Source organism: Atheta coriaria, unplaced genomic scaffold, assembly GCF_025399875.1.
Source record: "Atheta coriaria isolate IRGN ID8LTWV9N9 unplaced genomic scaffold, Caltech_Dcor_3.1 hic_scaffold_1_pilon, whole genome shotgun sequence".
Taxonomy (NCBI): Eukaryota; Metazoa; Arthropoda; class Insecta; order Coleoptera; family Staphylinidae; genus Dalotia; species Dalotia coriaria.
Genome location: NW_027045443.1, coordinates 5,800,404 through 5,819,797, shown reverse-complemented (window position 1 = coordinate 5,819,797; position 19,394 = coordinate 5,800,404). Strand labels below are relative to the sequence as shown.

Sequence of the window (19,394 nt, the reverse complement as noted above, 5' to 3'; positions counted from 1 at the left end):
TTACGATTTCTATTACATGATTTCGTCTTCGTTGTTTTGCGATCGTATTCTTTATTTCTTTATTTCTAATGCGAGAGTATGCGAAATGCGCCCGCTTTACGATTATTGCACGCGATTAGAAAAATTGCTTCCACGATGAAGTACGCGGTCTTCTCCTATCGAAACTTATAAACGATATGCCCGTTTATATTTCTTTCGACTCCAGCCGACGAGGAACGAATCTCTTGTTTTAAATACTCAATCGGAACGAGGGAAAAGTTTTCGAACAAAAACCATGGCGAAGAAGTGTGCGCCTGCTCAAATGGGCAAAAAATCGGCGAAGAGATTAAAAGTTTTCCAATGGATTTCATTTCTTCGAACGCACATAAAACCCAAACCCGGAATTTTCCATTGAATAGTTATGCTACGTGCTGCTTTTTCTGTGCATTAAAAAAAAAACAACACAATTAAAAGAATTTGTAACAAATGCAAAAAAAAAAAACAACATTTCCAGCAATGCATTATTAATTAGATTAACATTTAAACACCAAGAGTAATAAATTTTTAACTAGAATGGAACACTCACATTTTTAAAAGCATCACTATTCAAATATTTGATTTCACATAAATTTTATTCATGGTCCATTAAAAGCGCAAACAAAAGCGCTTCTATTATCTCGTTACATACTCGTATGGGCACATGGAAAATGAGGTTAATGTTTTTGCAACCATACAGCAAGTGCATGTGTTCTTTATGTCCACCTGAAATATTTTGAAGGAAAGAAAAAAATTACTTGCATGACAGCTTTAAAGCATTCTATTTCAACGGGGGTGAAGAACATGAATTCAAATCCATGTACAGCTAGCGACATCTAACAGTCAAATCAATAATGATATTAGGGGTGCAAACTGCAACCCTGGAATACACTGGCCAAAAACAGGAAATAAAAAGTTTTCTAGAACACCATAACGTAAATAACGCTACTTAATCGTAGAGACGTTATTTATCACTCCAACAAACGCAAAAATATATTGTGGCTGATTCTGTGAGCTACGTTTCTTTTAGATAAATAAATTTTCAACATTTTAACGAACAATAAATTTTGTCTGACAGTAACAAGACAACTTTCATACGAGTAAATATTTTCTTATCTTATCACATTAGAATACGTAAGAAATGGGAAAAAATATTATTTTCATAACAATCAGAAGAACGTGTACTTTTTATTCCTTTCGAAGCTTCAAAAATGAAACGGCTTATATTAGTTTGTCTATGTTTAATAGTTGCTATAAATTGTGTAAACTGCGTTAACGAAGATGCTTTATTGACAGTTGTATGTATTGAAGTTTTTAAATAAAAATCTTGGAATAAAATTTAATTTTCAGCCTCAACTAATTGAAAAATACGAATATCCATTTGAACAACATTTTGTAACCACCGACGATGACTACATACTGGCAATGCATCGAATTCCCGACGGCAAAATACCAGTTCCAGTGGGTCAGAGACACTCACCACCCATATTATGCTTGCACTCATTATGGTCCACATCGGCAGATTTTGTTATACAAGGGCCAGCCAAGAGTTTAGGTAATCCACAAGCACCAACCAAAATATTTGATTTTTAATTTTGTTATTGTGCTTTGCAGGGTATTTGCTGGCTGATCAGGGTTACGATGTTTGGTTGGGCAACACTCGTGGCGGAACCTACTCCTCTAATCATACGACGCTTAACCCGCGTTCTCAATTCCTTACAACGTTTTGGAATTTTTCCTTTCACGAGAAAGGTGTTCACGACTTGCCCGCAATGATTGATTTCATCCTGGACAAAACAGGCGCTTTAAATGTGATTATCATTGGAGTCTCAGAAGGATCGTCAGCATTCTTCGCAATGGCTGCCGAAAAACCCGCATATATGGCCAAAGTACAGGCGCACATTGCGTACGCTCCTGCCGTACTGATTGATCGCACCACGTTCTTGCTAGCGAGGTTTTTTGTACTTATGGAAACATTTGGTTATGTAAGTGTTTAAAGGAAAATTTATATGTGTTCATTATGTTAATAATTTCAGGGTAATTTTGTGACAAATTTGGTGGGGAATTTTGACATTGCGCCGGACTCCTTGATATTGAATCTGATCACATGGGCGTGTAGCGCACACAGACTCACTTCACTGATTTGCAATCATGGAATTTCACCCGTATTGGATTCGGAACCTGGCGAACTTGATGTTGATACTGATGTTATTTTAGGGCACATGCCTGCAAGTACTTCTACCAGACAAATCATACATTTCTTACAATGTGTCCGTTATAGTAAGTGAAGCGTATCAATATAGTTCAAATCCATAATTGTATTATGTGTGCTTATAGAAAATTTCGTCAAGTATCAATCGAAATTTATCGGAAAACCACAACCGTATGACTTGTCCGGTATCACCACACCGATTTATGTATTCTACAGCACGAAAGATAGGGCAGTAAACTGGAAAGACGTGGAAAAGTTAGAAACCCGACTCCCGGCCGGGTTCGTGCAAAAGTGGCGGAACAGCGAATTCGGCCACGTCGACTTTGTGCTTAGCAAAAACGCCAAGGACCTCGTGTTCGACGAGACCATCGCGCTGCTAGACACCATAACGACGCTCGTTTAACACAAACAAATTTGCATAACTCGTTTTGCCTTATAAGTAGATAGCGAGCACAATTAACACGTAATAAATGTGCCGCATAAACGCATATAGAAAGTTTTAATGAAATAATAATTTTAATCATGTACACATATGATAATCAATTAAAGTGCTATAGCAAAAAAAGAGTACAAAAGTAATCATGAAAATGGCCTCATTTTTTTTCGCTGAACCAAAGTCAAAATATAACGTTTAAATGCAAACACGCATGTTCGGTTTGTTTATTCGAGTTGGGTACCTCACACAAAGAGGCGACATCATCATGCATGTGCAATTACTGATTGCGTTCATGTGTTATTCATGCAAGTTGGTGCTAAGTGCGGAACAAGCTGCTCAATCAATGTTTCGTCCCACGACTGTGAGTAGATCACTACTTTATTATAAACTATAACAATTAATTAAATTATCGACTATGTTAATTTATCTAGCCTGAAACGCTGACTAGTGAAAACTATCCCAACGAAATTCATTGGATTACCACGGAAGATGGCTATATTCTTCAAATTCATCGAATCACGGGACCAGGTCCCAGGAACTCTACAGTTTCAAGACGTGGTCTTCCTATTTTAGTTACACATTCGTTATGTTCATCTTCTTATGATTATATTGCACTTGGTCCGGATTTAGCTTTAGGTGAGACATATCATTTTTTAACTCTGCTTAGATGATCACTTAAATTTTTGTTAGGATATTTGCTTGCGGATAATGGTTTTGATGTTTGGTTAATAAACAACCGAGGTAATGAATATTCTACTAACCACACCACGTTGGACCCACACAGTTGGATAGATCATCGGTATTGGGACTTCACGTGGCATGAGATGGGTATCTACGACTTACCAGCAGTGATCGACTACGTTTTAAACACCACCGGATTCCAGCAGGTTTACCAGATTGGGATGTCCGAAGGTGCAACGCAGTTCTACGTGATGACCTCCTCACGCCCTGCATACAATGACAAAGTGAAAGCGCACTTCAGTTACGCACCGGCAACGTTCCTATGCCACTTGTCCAATGTACCCACCTTGATCCTAACCTTTCCAGAAAGATATGGACTGGTAAGTGTTTACTGGAACGATCAAGGCTGTTAATATACGATATTATGGTATTGTATTACAGGTTTCGTTCGTGACGCAATTTATTGGCTCCTTCAGTGTGATTCCCAATTCGGAACTCTTTTCGTACTTGACCGCTGTATGTCCCCTGAATGCACTAACAGAATCATTCTGTGGTTCCATCTATTCACCTTTTGCCGATTCAAATCCAGAGCAACAAAGTCCTGAGAAACAAAGACTTATCTTACAGCATACCCCATCTGGCTGCTCATCGAAGACAATCATTCATTACACACAATCAGTGCGTTCATGTAAGTATTTATAAATGACTTGATTGTTTATTATATGTTTTTATGAAATTATTTTTGCAAGGTGGATTTGGTTTGTATCAAGATAACTTCTTCCAACCGCGTCAGGAATACGATTTGCAGAATATACGCACACCGTTGTATGTGTATTACAGTAACATTGATCGTTTCGTGAGTTCCTTAGATGTGTTCCATCTGAATGATACGTTAACAGTTGGCTTCGCTGCATCTTCAGAAAATCGCGTCCTGGGGCATGCCGATTTTGTTTATGGCATTAGTGCACGTGCGCTTGTCTATGACGATACTATATCACGTTTAATTAACTTCAACGATGATTAATTTTATGACATAATGTAATTTACCACACCATAATACTTTTCAATACTTATTATAAGGAAACAATTAACTTCTTAAATCATTAAACACAATGAAAATCAATTAATGCATGCGTTTCAATTTCTATTGAACTTTAAATGTTATTTGATGTACTTGCTAGTAAATAGCGAATATGGCGAAGTTTAAAAATATAATTAATCAACATCATAAAGATATCAGAAATTCACCGCACGAGTTCTCAGAATACAAAAAACATCCAATTAAATAAAACTATTCATCGTTGCGCATGTTTATAGCAGATTTAAAAGAAGATAATGTGTTGTTTTTATCGTTATATTAGGTACACTTCAAGAAAATTGACATAAAATACGGCAAATAACAATTGTCAAACCGGATTGGCAGTTTTGCGGTTTTACCCAACGCTGTTGTTTGTTGCGTTGAAATACATTTAAATGAATGAGTATTAGATAAGTAGTTTTGCACCTGTCGATATTCAACCAATGTATTATCATTTGGCAAGTCAAATTGTTGAATGTATTCCTGGATGCATATTCAATGTGCATACGCAAATTCTTTTAACACGTGCTAAATTTGTAATTGTAATATGTAATAAATGTAAAAGACCTTGAATTATAATTTGAACTGACTTGAACTACCACAAAACGCATTTAAAAAGAACAAATTACATACAAAAAATAGACGGAAGCGTGGTATGCTACTTGTTTAATTTATGCACACTTGGTTGCATTCGAGCACGAAATTTTGTTGATAATGGGGTAACCACATTATTTACTCTAATTATTATGACCATGTAACTTCTGGTGCGGTTTTCATCATTTCCATTAAGGAAGTTCTCTAAATAAGTATCAGTATTAATGTAGGAATATATTTATGATAATATTGACAACCAAATTATAGTTTGGCTAATGTTTTCTTATTTTAACTTTAAAGTAATTGAAAAGTTGCCGGTTATTGAAAACAAAAATTAATTACAGAAAATGATAAGGCATTTGCTTAGCAAAATTAGTTTTATATATTTTCCATACCAATCGGGTAATGAATGAAGTAAAAACTTACTTTGTGTTCTAAACTTAATGAACAAGTAAAGTAAAGTAACGTGATTTTCGTATGTATGATTGAGTCGCGGTGTAATTAGAGAGCGGACAGAATTGCATACATTTTTTATTTAAACATTATGCTCGCGAACATAATCAGTAATTCTGCTAGTATTAAGAGCGCGCTTCGAAGCGACAGTACATTTTTATTTTGCCTTGTATCTTTAAAATATAGGAGGTATTTCAAAGGCACATTGTGTAACAGATGGAGAAATAAATGTTCTTGGGCATTTAATATTTTCGCAAAAATTCCAGCCTTAATTGAAAACATTATTAAGCATTTTATTCAAAAATCAGTTGATATTATTTAAAAATTATGCCTGCAATGGTTTTTAGTATATATTTTGCGTTGGAATTTAAGTATTGGAAAATTGTTGTGTTTTGGCATCATACGTATTACTTAATCTTATTCCAAATATTTCAAGTGCGTCAACATATTCATGACGTTTCACTACTTTAACCATAATCGTTGTGAACTTGACCAGTTTTGCGTTCGCTGCAACGCACTAGCAAACGACAACAATATCCAAGGTCTTTGTATCTATACACGGCAAGAAAACTCAACTAAGTAGATTATAAGTAGGATATAGTAATAATACCAAATACTAAAAAAGTAATTGCACTTGTGTGGCATTTTATATCGACGCGAATAAATTATTTCTAGGCTAATAAATAAATTGTAATCAATAGATTAACAAGTAGCAACGTTTACTTTGTTGTTTAATTTACTGCACGCTTCAAAATAGTTTTAATTAATGTTTCCGATATAACCAATCAGAGTAGATTGTTCGTTTTTTACTGCTATAAAATTGAAAGTAATTGGAAGGACACTTCTTACCGAAAAGATAACACTAAAATGTTTTGAAAAGCTCCACAAAAAATACTGTTTACGCTATAAATTTTGATGGGAACTCAAATATAGTTAAATATGCCATTAAATTAAAACCAACAAACACAATCTTGTGTAACTTTGACATTTTCGTATTTAATTCACGTACTAAGAAACTACCTAAACCTTTAGTGGTTAAATCAAAACAAATATCAAACATATGTATTTTGAAAACTTTTGTTATAGACAATTGCAAAACGTAAAGCTGTAATCATTATATTTATTTACTTAGTGTTACAAACTAACTTTGATTTGAATGATTTCTTTTAATTGTTTAAGGAATTGACTAGCATTTTGTACAAATGTAAAGAGATTTTTTTCAAATGACAATATCTCTAGTTTAAAGTTTTAAAAAAAGTTTTTTTCAAGATTTCTTTATTGTAAACAATTTGAGTATTTTTGGTGTTCGCGTCTGGTTGGCAAATCAATGCCTAGTATTTCTATAACATGAAATAAACCGTTCACTTGTTTATAATAACATATATATTTTCTCAATTTGTCGATTCGTACCGTAGCTGGTTGGAAAGTGCATCTGTATTAATAAGAAAATACAACGATGTAGGTATGTATAATTTATGTATTCGTTTCGCTAGGTCTAGAAAATGAAGAAAGTGCTGCAAACACGATTATTGCGCTCGTAATATTTATTGATATGAAAATGCTGGAATATATGCAATTGATCGCAATGCACCTTACATTAGCTGCGCTCGATATCAAGGTTGGTTTCAAATGCGTGTGAGAGCTCGCGCTCGAGTCTACTCGTGTTTCAATCAATTCTAGTAGAACAAACATTCGAAATACCCAGTGTCACAACTCATATAGTTTGCAGAGCTAATTTTATTCCGAGGCTGAATGCATAAAAGTTCACGAATTTCTAAATCGCAAATATGATACGCGATTATTTCTCAAGAGACAACAACAAATTGTGACTTCCGGCTTCCGTTTTCTTCGTGAAATAATCGAGGCCGACCTGTGATCTAATTTACGAATACCCAGCAGAGTTGATTACAAGCTTAATTGGTTGAAATCGCATGCATTTACCTGCGAATCCAGCCTCGCTATTTCGTGCGTATTAGTCGACGATTTGTAGCCATCATGAGCGTTGTGTGCACCGCTCGTAATTTGCGATGTTAGTTTGATACGCGACGCAATGCATCGCTATGATTATCTGCCAATCGGTGATCTTTAGACTACCTGTTTAGATTTCGACGAACGTTTTTTAAATAAACTTTTTGCGTGTTTGCGCGTGTGCGTCAATGATACGGCGCGTTGTTATTAAAATATAAAATTTACATAATGGTAAACTAAATAAGTTCTAATTACTGAATCAAAGTGAGTGAACTACCAGTCAGTGTACGTGTAATACCACCATATATAAAACATAAATAAATTAAATAATTAAAATTAACAATCAACTTGTTTTGTTTCGGGCCCGTCTGATTGGTCATCTGGTCACAGGTTCCTTCACCAAAGTCAAGGTGAGTTTGTTTGTTCCGTGATGCATATTTCGTCTTCAAAAATCAAATAAAACCCAGAGACTGATTCGCGATTTGCTCATTTGTTTGTTTAATGTGTTGCGTCAAGCGTTAGAAGTGCGATTTCAAATTTTTGAAAAATAAAAACTTCGATCTTTAGAGTAAGTCGTTTCACTTTTCGTTTTCGCGGTAAATTAACAGATTTGCGTTGTCATCGTACACAAATTAAATCAGAAAAAGTCAAGTGCATTCAACATCCGACAATCATTGACCCGAAAACTGAACATTTCGGTTTGACAGTCATGGAATTTAATTCTTTAGTAGTGTTTATTGAGAAACTCCGTCGGCGATAGTAAAAGTAACTGTTTTTCTTGTGCGACTCGCGATGGCACTTCGGTCAGTTAAGTGAATTTCTGAATGAAATCTATCACGCATATTACAACTTAATAAGTCACGCACACCGAATCGGAATCGCCATAATCACCGGCTAGTCGTATTGCAAATAATGACTGTCTAATTAAATAAAACAAGAAGCGAGACAAGTCAGACCAGTTCGTTAAAATCAAATTTTTCGAGTTCACTTAAGTCCCAACTTCATTTGGCCGACCTGCATTACTGTCGGTCGTCTTTCTCACGCCCATGGAGCGCCTTGGATCCATTATGCAACGCAATTTAAACATTACAAGTGGATTACACAAATTTTATTCCATTCTTGCACCGCACGCCGGTTTCGTTGTTTTATGATTCGCGCTACGATTTGCGGCGCAGCTCGAAATTGAATTCTCCAGTTTTAAGCCGACAATTCCCGTGCTTAGTCTTCCGATGGACACGCGAGCGTAACGAACGATTTATGTAAACTAATAAAAACAGCCCAACAAAACGTACGCACTTTAAACCAAACAATTGATTACCGACGATTAGACGTGTGCAAATTGCCGTTTCAAGTCTTTGAGAATGACACTCGAGGAACGTCTTGCGCAATCGGATAGAATTTTAAATCTTGAGACACACTAGAGTTTATAAATAAAAAAATAATAATCAAGCCGTTTAAAAGAAATCAGAAGTTCAACAAACGAAAATAAAAGTTACAAAACAAAAACAACAAAAAGTGTTACTCCTAATTGATATTTAGTGAGATAATTTTAAGCGAGTGAAATTTGAAATGTTGCATCCGTATTAATTAAACGGTATGTTTAGATCCACGACGCGCGATAAAGGAAGTCATGACCGTGCGCCTGTTCGCCATCGTAGGTTTCCTAGTCGCGAGCGCGACTTGCCTGGATTTCGGCAGCCAAGAAGAGGACGCCATTTTGCGAACGGTACGATCACGCCAGATAAGGCACGCCGTCAATGCGTCAATCATTAAAGTATCAAAACTGCGATCTAATTAGTAATTCAATAATTACTCATGCATGTGTTCGCAATTCTCACCATTGTTTCCTTTTCAACTTCAAGCCGGAGTTAATTAGAAAGTACGGCTACGAGGTGCAGCTACACAACGTCATCACAGACGACGGCTACGTACTAACGCATCATCGCATCCCCTACGGCCGGAAGCAGAACAAAAGGACTGATAGACCAGTAATTCTACTGCAACACGGACTATTGGGTTCTTCGAGCGATTGGATTATCAAGACTCCGGGAAGCGGATTAGGTAAAAAATCTACAATTCTAGGATTGGAATTTTGATTAAATTATTTTCTTCTTGCATAGGATACTTGTTAGCAGATGAAGGGTACGATGTGTGGTTGTTAAACACGCGCGGGAACGAGTACTCTGAGAAGCACGTTGCTCTGCATCCAGTTTACAACCGCCGGACGTTCTGGGATTTCTCTTGGCATGAGATAGGCGTCTATGACCTGCCCAACACAATAGATTACATCCTGAATGTGACTGGACAAGAGCAGGTACTCCACATTGGACACAGTCAAGGCACGACTACTTTGTATGTTATGTTGTCGGAAAGACCAGAGTACAACGATAAAGTACAAGCACACATCAGTTACTCGCCCATTGCGTTTCATAAACATACCATTAGTTTGATGTTCAGAGTTTTAGCACCTGTTGAAGCTCTTGGAGGAGTAAGTGCATACATCAAGATTAAGGTTGTGATTTTATAATTAAATTTTAACGGTTTTCTCTTATAGCTGACTGCATTGAAACTTTTTATCGGCGAGTTCAACTTTGCGCCCAGTAATAGTTTACTGCGACTTTTTACCGGAATGATGTGCACCGACAGGGAGACAACCCAAGTGGTGTGCTCAAATATTTACTATATGCTAATGGGATATAATCCATCGCAGATGAACTCCACGATGCTTCCAGTTATCTACGGACATTTTCCAGCTGGGTCCTCTATGATGCAAATGGCACATTATATTCAGGAAATTAATTCAGGTACTACTTTAAATATTTAAAAAATATTCGCGAACTTAGATTTACATATCACCAACACGCCACACTCTAATCAAATTGATGGATTAGCAGCGTTGGGTAAGCCAATTGCCAAAACACTGAATTTCACACCCACGTAGTCACATTACAAATGCATGAAACGAATTTTTAAAAATTTCAAAAATGATTGCTGAATTTACATATTAACAAAGTAACATGTTTGACAATTCATGAAATCATTATCAGAAACATGTCACTATGTGTCGACCTAAAATACAATCTATTAATATGCCAGGAAAACATTATAATTCAAAGACTTTGTTTTAAAAGGAAAATTCCGACAATTTGATTATGGATTCGCTGGTAATATGCAAAAATACAAAAGAAGTCAACCACCGGAGTACAATTGCAGCGCAGTGCAGGTACCGGTACATACATTTTATGGTGGCAAGGATGCTTTCGCTCAACTTCAAGACGTCGAAAGGTTCCACGAACTTTTACCAAATCTGCAATCAAAGACGTACATTTCCGAGTGGGCGCACATGGATTTCATGTATGGGTTAGACGCCGCCGAGATGGTCTACTATCCCACGATGGACATCCTTGCGCAGTATTCCAAATTAGAAAGAAAGAACTTCTTCTCACCACAAAGTCCACCCAAGACTAAAAAACGAAGAGGAAGGACAAGGAAACCCGCGCCGAAGAAAAACTTTATTTAATAATTACCATTAGATCATTTTAATGCTGACTGTTGACCTATGTATAATTTTTTTAATTGTTATTTATAATACTGAACGTGATTTACATATGAAATATGAATAAACAAAATTTATGAATGCAACAAGGAAATTTATTTCGGCGCATAATTATTTCTTAATTACTTGATAATAAATAGGCGTAAAAAATAAGCCAGGTCTGAAATGCTATCATGACGTCTCTTTGTGGCACAAATATATTGAATAGTTATCCTTGGGTAACCACGTTCCACCTATTATTATTTCATACAACTATGTATGATGAATGAAAAAATCAGGAAGACATGTAGTAGTGCGTAGTATATTTTATTTTTTCAGTTCTTTGTATTTTAACTAGTTGTTTGCATCGCCGGTCGAGGTATTCCGGTGATATTTGAAGAGTTATTTTCGCGATAAACATAATGTTATTTAGTTCGATGTGCCATGCCACTGAGTGTGGTCTGAGCTTCAATTTGAGTTTGAGGCGCGCGTGGCGACTTTATTAATTATAATTCCTCGTATGTTTTGAATTATCACACGTACAAATTGTCGCTTGTGTGCGTCGTCAAATTTTTAATGGTATATAGATAGACGGTACGTGCGACGACGCGATCATTTCGGCACCGGGCGAGTCGCGCTTAGTTTTTCACACGTTGCTGCCCACAGAAAGATTCGGACCAGCAGCGGTCGCCGCAGCAACCGAATGTTTTTCGCCAGTTTGATCGGCGCGTTTCTCGTCGGCGCGTCAGCCGCCGCGGGTATTACCGCGTACATGACAACGGTGAGATAAATTTTCAAAAATAATTTGAAATTTTTTGAAGTAAATTTTATCCGAAGCCTGAATTAATTCGAAATCTTCAATACCCTTACGAAATTCATCAAGTTGAGACTACGGACGGGTATATTCTGACCCATCATCGCATTCCTTATGGAAAAGCTGGTCCAGGAAACCGTACTCGATGGCCAGTTCTGATACAACATGGACTTGTGGGCGATTCCAGTGCGTGGGTGAATAAAAACTCGAAACAAGTTGATTCACTAGGTAAGTAAAATTATTTTGTTTACTTTCTATGCAATTGTAACTGTTTATTGTAATTATAATGAATTTAACGCGTAATTATTGGTGAATATTGGCGATAACAAACATATAAATGCACTTTGCACCTGTGTGTAAATAACAAACGCACTGTTAACCACAAATATAATTACATCTCCGTTTCGATGCGTTGGAACACTTACTTGCCAAATTGTTCAAGGTTTTCTTCTCGCCGACATCGGCTATGACGTGTGGCTGTTAAACAGCAGGGGCAACTACTACTCCAGAGGACATGTTTCAAAGGGATTTTTTAATCCTACGTATTTTGATTTTTCCTACCATGAGATGGGTGTGTTTGACTTGCCCGAGACGATCGACTACATTCTGCAAGTGACGGGGGTGGCTCAAGTGGCTCATGTGGGCCACTCACAAGGTACCACTGCAATGTGGGTGATGCTTTCAGAAAGACCAGAGTATAAATCGAAGGTTGCCCTGCACATTGCTTACGCTCCTGTTGCATTTCATGCTCATAGTGTCAACCCCATATTTAGATTCGTCAGTGTTTTTGATCGAGTTGGTGTGAGTGTATCCAATAAATCAAAATTCAAAATAATAATTCTAGTACTATAATAATATTATTATAGATTTTGTCAACGATGCCTTTCCGTATTTTGGAGGTACCTCGGAACAAACTCATTACTTTCTTCTTGACCAACGCTTGTTCCAACTGGTCCCCCACCAGATACTTCTGTGAAGTAATATACTATTGGGTAATGGGTTTCAATCCAGATGAGCTGGACAGGAATGAGTTGTGGAATATATATGGGCATTACCCGAGCAGTTCTAGCCTCAAGCAATTTACACATTTTTCCCAAGCTCTAAACAAACGTAAGCTTTAATCTATAGACGTAATTGAAAAATATTCAAATTTTTCCTTGAATGCAGCGGTTTTTGCCCAATTTGACTATAAACGTTTCGGAAATTGGAGAGCATATGGCAGTGCTGCGCCTCCGGAATATAACCTATCCCGAGTTGATATACCGGTTTACTCGTTCTATGGGGGGAAGGATACCTTCTGCCAATTACCGGACGTTGATCGATTGCACTCGCAGTTACCCAATCTCAAAGCCAAGTACTATATAGAAAAATGGGCGCACTACGATTATCTGCACGGAATCAATGCAAGACAAAAGATTTACGAACCGACGATGCAAATTCTGAATGAAAATTTGAAGTGATTGCAAATGATATAATGTCACCAGGACAATAACAACGATTGTTATTACTTACATTAAGTTTTATTGTTGTTTGTGAAATGTCAAAAATGTGTAGGTTATGTGGAAGGATTGTGAAATAGGTGCAAGTTTCTGTTATTTTATGAGCTAAATAAATTGCCAACGTTTGTTTCGACAAGAAATCGTTACCACTCGACCCCGAGCGACCTAAATACCGCCATGCAGGTTGTGAATAAGTACTTCTAACACGCGAAGCCCTTCGATTCATTGCTTTGTGATTCAAATACAATAAAAACAGCCGTTGGACGTTGTGGTTGAAGCAATGTAACGATGCATGCAGACCTACTTTTTGCACTACACTGCTGTAGCGCCTATTATGAGTTGTCCTCATTTCAGCACCTAAGGGAAGAACCCCCAATTGTTCTGATGAGTCATGCACGCAAGAGAAGACTACACAGTCTGTTGACAACAATCGGTATGTGGAATGACGCAAAGCGCCGATGTTAATGTACTCGCATTGACGTGCATGGGCCACATCGGGCGCACAGGATGCATGAGTCACGCTCCGCCTTAGGTATTGATTGTGGGCGAGAGCGTCGCGACGCCACTGCCGCCGCCACCGCTTCCCGCTTCCTTCCGACGTACGCTTGCACGCGAGTGACCCGCCGACGAACCGCGTGCACGCGTCACCGCCGCATTTATAAATACGCTGCGGCGGTGCGTGGACGGCCGTTACTTTCCTGCTGACCAGCCTGCGAACAAGCCGAAGTACCGCAGTACCACGCTGAAAATCGCAACGCTTTTTCATCACACAGGGGCCTTTCGTAAGTAATCACTTTGATTATTACACTATTTGCCTGATATTATAATCCGTATAAGATCAGTAATTATTACAACTTGCTGATTTAACATTAAGAAGCATGAAGGAATTTAGAAACAAACTCTTGTACTGACCCAGAGTGTGTCAAGTGTGATAAGTGTGGTAAATGTGATGCAATAAAACGCGTTTTTTAAACACTCGGAGAAGTTTTGATTGTTCTCAATAAAACTAACATCAAAACAAAGAAATACTTTTTCAAAATTTGGGCTTTATATAAGACTTGATGTTATCTTGACATAAAAGAACTGTTGTTTTTTCTCTTGATTCTTGTTTTATTACTGCAAGTAATACCGCCAGTAGTGCCTACGAGTTCAAAGGACGAAAGTAAAAAAAAAAGCAATAAATAACTCAAAATAGCCAAAACATATTTCCATGAATCGAAATCTGCGTAGCTTGTTTGCGCATCCGCATGAGTCAAGAAACGTGTAAATTCGTCGAAAATTTATTATCGGAACTGTAACCTTGTCAGGATGATTCATTATTTTGAATACCCGTAATACGATCTAATATCAAGTAGCACAAACTAATGATTATTAAAGCTAGTAAGCGTTGGCGGCGTGTAGATGGTGCTGGCAAGCACGAGCGAATTGAAATACTAGAAACATTTGAAACTCGACATACCTTTGCCGACATAAAGTTGAGCAAAATTGCGCAACTACAAGCGTAACGGTAAATTACAAAATCGATAGACTAAACACAAAGCATCAAATTACTTTCTATTTTATATATAGAATGTGTATGGTAAATAGCACTATTAGCACTTTGTGCTGTTGCAAACTGGCTTCTAATTTCGCAGCTAATGTTTTGGAAAAAAACGAGGTATTTTTGATATACAGCATATTGGTCAACGAGTTGCTCATTAAAATATTTTGGCCCCGACATAATAACTTGACATTGATACATTCATGCCTGCTAACTTCCCAACTTGAAAAGTTTCCAAATTATTCGGAAGAAGTATTAATAGCGTTGTTGGTAGCACACTTTGAAATATGCATTAGTTAAATGAATTGTGGAAATGCACTCGTTGTGTAATATTTGTAGCCCTTCAGATAACGTTTAATATAAATCAGTTTACAATGCTTTGTTTAAAAAATGCGCACATAATTAATTGATTGCTTTTTTATCTTAAAATTTATACTTTGTTGTAATACTAGATTACCTGTGAGTGTCTGTTGTCATGATCAAATTCAAGATAAGCAAATCGAAAATCGATGGTGCAAAATGTGCTAATACTCCGCAAAATCGTGATAATAACCATAATAAATACGCGGCATATCGAATGGTCGCATCGCCGACAAAGTTATGCACAGACCCTCCAGATAAACACGTATTTACACGATAAAAAGCGAATTGCGCCGCGAAAAAAAAAAGTGACTTCGGTCTGTGAACCAAGGGCCCCTGTCTCGTATGCATTGTATGATAAATACCAATCGAAAACAAAACATTTTCGAATTAAGGAGCACGTGCAGAGCAAATACGTTGAGTTTTTTTATTATAATGCGAATTATTTGTAAACTGCGCAAAATATGACGAAAAAAACACCGATATGCCAAACAAACACAAAGCCCGTCGCCTGTCTGATTCGAAATGTATGCGCACTTGTGTGCGTCAATTATGATTCTCTATGCTACTTTGTTAGGTAAATTACTTGATCCTTTGGCTTTGTTTACAAATGTTTTTGCCAGTAAAATTGTAGTGGGTACATAAAACTCAACGAAAATTATTAGCGAACGTAATAAACGCGAAAAACAATAAAATTTCATAACAATGAGCACGACCAGGCTTGTTGCTAAGTAGTTGCGATCACCGAAATTTCCCAGTTAACACCCGCAACTTTTCAGATTCTAACTATTTCGATTACGACGATCACGATGAGCGTTCGTTTACCGTTGATCGACACCAACGTGACCAGCGTTACCATCGTAGAAAACTTCACCCTCGTCAACAATAAGAACAACCAAAAAGTAAAACATTTGAATTTGTTTCTGAGTGATCGCATCGCTTGCGATAAAAAGTGCAGCAAGTGGACTCAGTTGTAAATTTCGCGCTTCTTGTTTTTCGCAAAAAGTGTACACGCGTTAATTACCGAAACAAACAATCAGCACACAAAAAACAATCCGCGTGTGTTGAGGAGCGTAGAGCGCCGGCCGACGTGGTAGTAAGGGTAAAGCGCGCACTCAAGTGAATATAAAGCAGCGAAAGCGCGCAGCGATTTCATTCGATTCATCAACGCGCATCAAAAACCGTCGCCCCAGAGCGTCCAGCGAACCTACGCCTACATAGAGCGTCAATCGACGACCAATTCATCTGCTGCCAGCTGATAATCACCACAAATAAAGCGAGTTCAACGCATTGTGTGACCACATCGTGTCATCGATAATTTCTTCCAATCTGGTTCAAAACCGAACCGACAACATTTCATCGCTAACGCAAGAAGGCAGACGTGCGGTGGGATTCAATTTATCGTCGGGTCCATCCATCGAAGTCTCCACTTGTATGGGTAAGTTGAAAAGTTTGTCCCACTAATGACCAAGCAATTTCTAACGCCCTTGAACATCATGCCCTACGACTTTTTTGAGGCCTTCCATCAAAACTAGTCCAACTTGTACGCGTTGCATTCGAAACCTTTTTTTTAACGTTTCATTTTGAACACAATGCTTGCTACACATTTATTACGTTTGCATTCTTGGCCTAAATAACGAATGAATTTTTAAAATTTTTCTAACGTCCTGTATTATACAATGTTATGCATGTCTGGCACGCGCGCGTTTGCTTCATGCATGAAAAGTGCGTAATTTTGTTATCAGTACTCATAAGTGGTGATTACTCACTCACTTACACTCACTCATCGAATATATGCCAACTTTGTACCCAGAACTTTCCGGTATTCACGGTGTAGGTATATGCTTACGTAGATTAGTTTCATTCAAAAGCGGTAGCGGGTAATTGATTTCGTCGAAATGTCATTTATAATTGGGATTTCCGTTTCTACGCCACAAAGAGATTGAATCACGGGAATATTAACTTACTATTCGATTGTTGCACAACGACTCACTCACAACATGACTCAATATTTACCGTGACGTATGTCTGTTTAGCACTCAGTCGTTAGTTGGCAATTTGTAGTGATTCAAACTTGAATGAAAATGTCGCTTTAGCAGAATGATTGCTTAATCAGATGAGAAAGTTCTGTCGAGTTTGCTAATGTGTGCTTTGTTTCCAGAGCGTGAGAGAAACCATATACTAACGATACCGTGTGCAGCCGCCGAAGATGCAGCTGTACGCAAAGACGGAAGAGCGCGCGGCGGCTGCGAGCCGCCGCTGGCCTTGTCGGCGGCGGGTGAGGGCACATTCGTCCCTTCCGTTGGCAGGTGGGGCTGCGAATGGCCGAGTTGACTCGCAGACAATGAACGAAGGACCGCGCTGAGCGGCCCGGCACCGAAGGGCGATCCCGGCACCGCACAGGTGTTCGGGGAATGGCCTGCCGAGCATCCGCTCCCGCTGCCCGAGTGGGGTGAGCGCAGCGCGCCCGTGCTGCGCATACCCGACGGCCGCAGCTTCCGCCGTCTGGAGGAGGATGTGGAAGCGGCGCTTGGCAAGGTGCTCGCCACCAACAACTACAACACCATTGGCAACTACATCGCGCTATACAAGGGCTTCAAGGCGAGCAAATGTTTGAATCTCTTTGACTACTTTCAAATGTACGTTAAAAAAAGCCAGCATGTACCATAGATCAAATTTCTATCTTCTCTATCCTCCTTTTCAGGTATACCCCACCTATAACACCAGCACATCATACCTGCGTGGGGTTGGCACTCGAATTGTGGCGGAACATCGCTAAAAATGAACCTGCGATGGGAGAGTATTTCTATCTGGTATCTTGCGAGGAGAGCATTGGGGCATTTGAAGAATACGCCGGTTTGCAGAAGGAAATCAACGAGACCAAGAATATCCTAGAGAAAGAACACGTTCTCTTGGCGATGCGGTTCGACCTTGGTGGTCGTGATGGTATCATGCTATGCGATCCCGGTTATCATGTTGGCAGAGCCATCATTGCAATGAAGGACGAGCTTGCCCCGCATACTGGATGGTTCATACAGAGCAAGGAACCCCATTTGGAGAAGCAGTTCAACTACGAGTATTCTAAAACCAATGATGATTTCGTTCAGTGGTCTGAGCGGGTCACCCGTAACAAGGCTATGGTCGAAGAAGTTCATTCGTTGGTCTACATCCGCAAACCCTATCTGACAGCCGTAGATGTCACGGAGCGCAGAAATCTGGTTTACAGTTTTCGAAGTCTGCTATCCCGAGACCGGAGTGGTACCCTCATTGCAGGCATTTTCTTCAAAGTCACCGAACATAACGACGAGTTTCTTCTATTCTATCAGGATGAGGGAAAGAAACGTATAAAGCTGAACTTTTCGGAATTTGCTAATCTACACCACGTAAGTAGATCATACTCTGACTTTTAATTTCAAGTCATTCCAACGCAATATTTTATTATGCGTAGATCAATGAGCAAATAAAGCCCATCATAGAAAAATGCAATGATCAGCTGAACTTTGCACCAGGACAACTTTTGTCCACTCTCTACGTCCTCTACGGAATTGCCAACGACAAGCGCTATGTGCAGCAACTGCTAGACATAAACACCTGCATCAATGATATATCTGAAGACTAGCATAAGGCGAAAGTGGGTATTAAAACCCACACCCAGGAATCTACTCTAATATACAGGATTTGGGAGTTTCCACAAGAGGATCACCATTATATATTTAGTTTATTATTGGTGGCAGTACTATATTGCTTGATTCGCTTTTACGATTTAGTATTTAGAAACGCGCGAAGACGTGTGTCATAGACACGTTGAATATCAGTTTAAATTTGCACATTTTGCTTCCTTGTTCAAAATTATTGTTGCACCATATGAATATTCTAATCTAAATTAAGGTCAATTATTGCATTTGGGTTTTAAATCTTTTTTTTTCTTCAAATTAATGGTTATCATTGTGTTGTTTGTAATTACTTTAATAACAACTTCTTCTAAGTTGTACTTATTCACGTTGTATTTGTGTTAATAAATATCTATTAGCCTCACCATGGCGGACTATAACTTATATCCTTCCGAGTGTCTTGTTTCCTTGCATAATTTAGTAAATCAATGTTGCTGCCTACTGTTGTGGCTACAAATATTTTATCAACTGATAAAAATCATATGTTCACATTCCGGCCGGTGAGAAATTGACGAGTGGGCGTTTTTATGGCGGCGAT

General features: G+C 38.3%; 4 protein-coding genes across 4 annotated transcripts; all 4 read left to right on the top strand.

Moving 5' to 3' along the window:
- Positions 1–1,189: 1,189 nt before the first annotated feature.
- On the top strand, positions 1,190–2,815 carry LOC135791409 (lipase 1-like). The gene is made up of 5 exons (XM_065301823.1): positions 1,190–1,313; positions 1,366–1,570; positions 1,630–2,000; positions 2,052–2,295; positions 2,353–2,815. The coding sequence occupies exons 1-5, from the start codon at positions 1,227–1,229 to the stop codon at positions 2,628–2,630; spliced, it is 1,185 nt and encodes a 394-aa protein (XP_065157895.1). The 5' UTR covers positions 1,190–1,226; the 3' UTR covers positions 2,631–2,815.
- Positions 2,816–2,862: 47 nt separating this feature from the next.
- Positions 2,863–11,087, top strand: LOC135793796 (uncharacterized). The gene is made up of 11 exons (XM_065304893.1): positions 2,863–3,024; positions 3,095–3,299; positions 3,354–3,724; positions 3,786–4,032; positions 4,094–4,366; positions 7,788–7,847; positions 9,042–9,163; positions 9,300–9,498; positions 9,558–9,925; positions 9,992–10,241; positions 10,569–11,087. The coding sequence occupies exons 1-11, from the start codon at positions 2,863–2,865 to the stop codon at positions 10,955–10,957; spliced, it is 2,646 nt and encodes an 881-aa protein (XP_065160965.1). The 3' UTR covers positions 10,958–11,087.
- Positions 11,088–11,438: 351 nt separating this feature from the next.
- On the top strand, positions 11,439–13,425 carry LOC135795894 (lipase 3-like). Its single transcript, XM_065307704.1, has 5 exons — positions 11,439–11,753; positions 11,810–12,014; positions 12,229–12,587; positions 12,653–12,896; positions 12,954–13,425. Exons 1-5 carry the CDS (start codon positions 11,676–11,678, stop codon positions 13,244–13,246), a joined length of 1,179 nt encoding a protein of 392 aa, XP_065163776.1. The 5' UTR covers positions 11,439–11,675; the 3' UTR covers positions 13,247–13,425.
- A 2,569-nt stretch (positions 13,426–15,994) lies between these two features.
- LOC135793789 (uncharacterized) lies at positions 15,995–19,220 on the top strand. The gene is made up of 4 exons (XM_065304880.1): positions 15,995–16,087; positions 17,526–17,824; positions 17,890–18,568; positions 18,634–19,220. The coding sequence occupies exons 1-4, from the start codon at positions 15,995–15,997 to the stop codon at positions 18,802–18,804; spliced, it is 1,242 nt and encodes a 413-aa protein (XP_065160952.1). The 3' UTR covers positions 18,805–19,220.
- Positions 19,221–19,394: the final 174 nt, after the last annotated feature.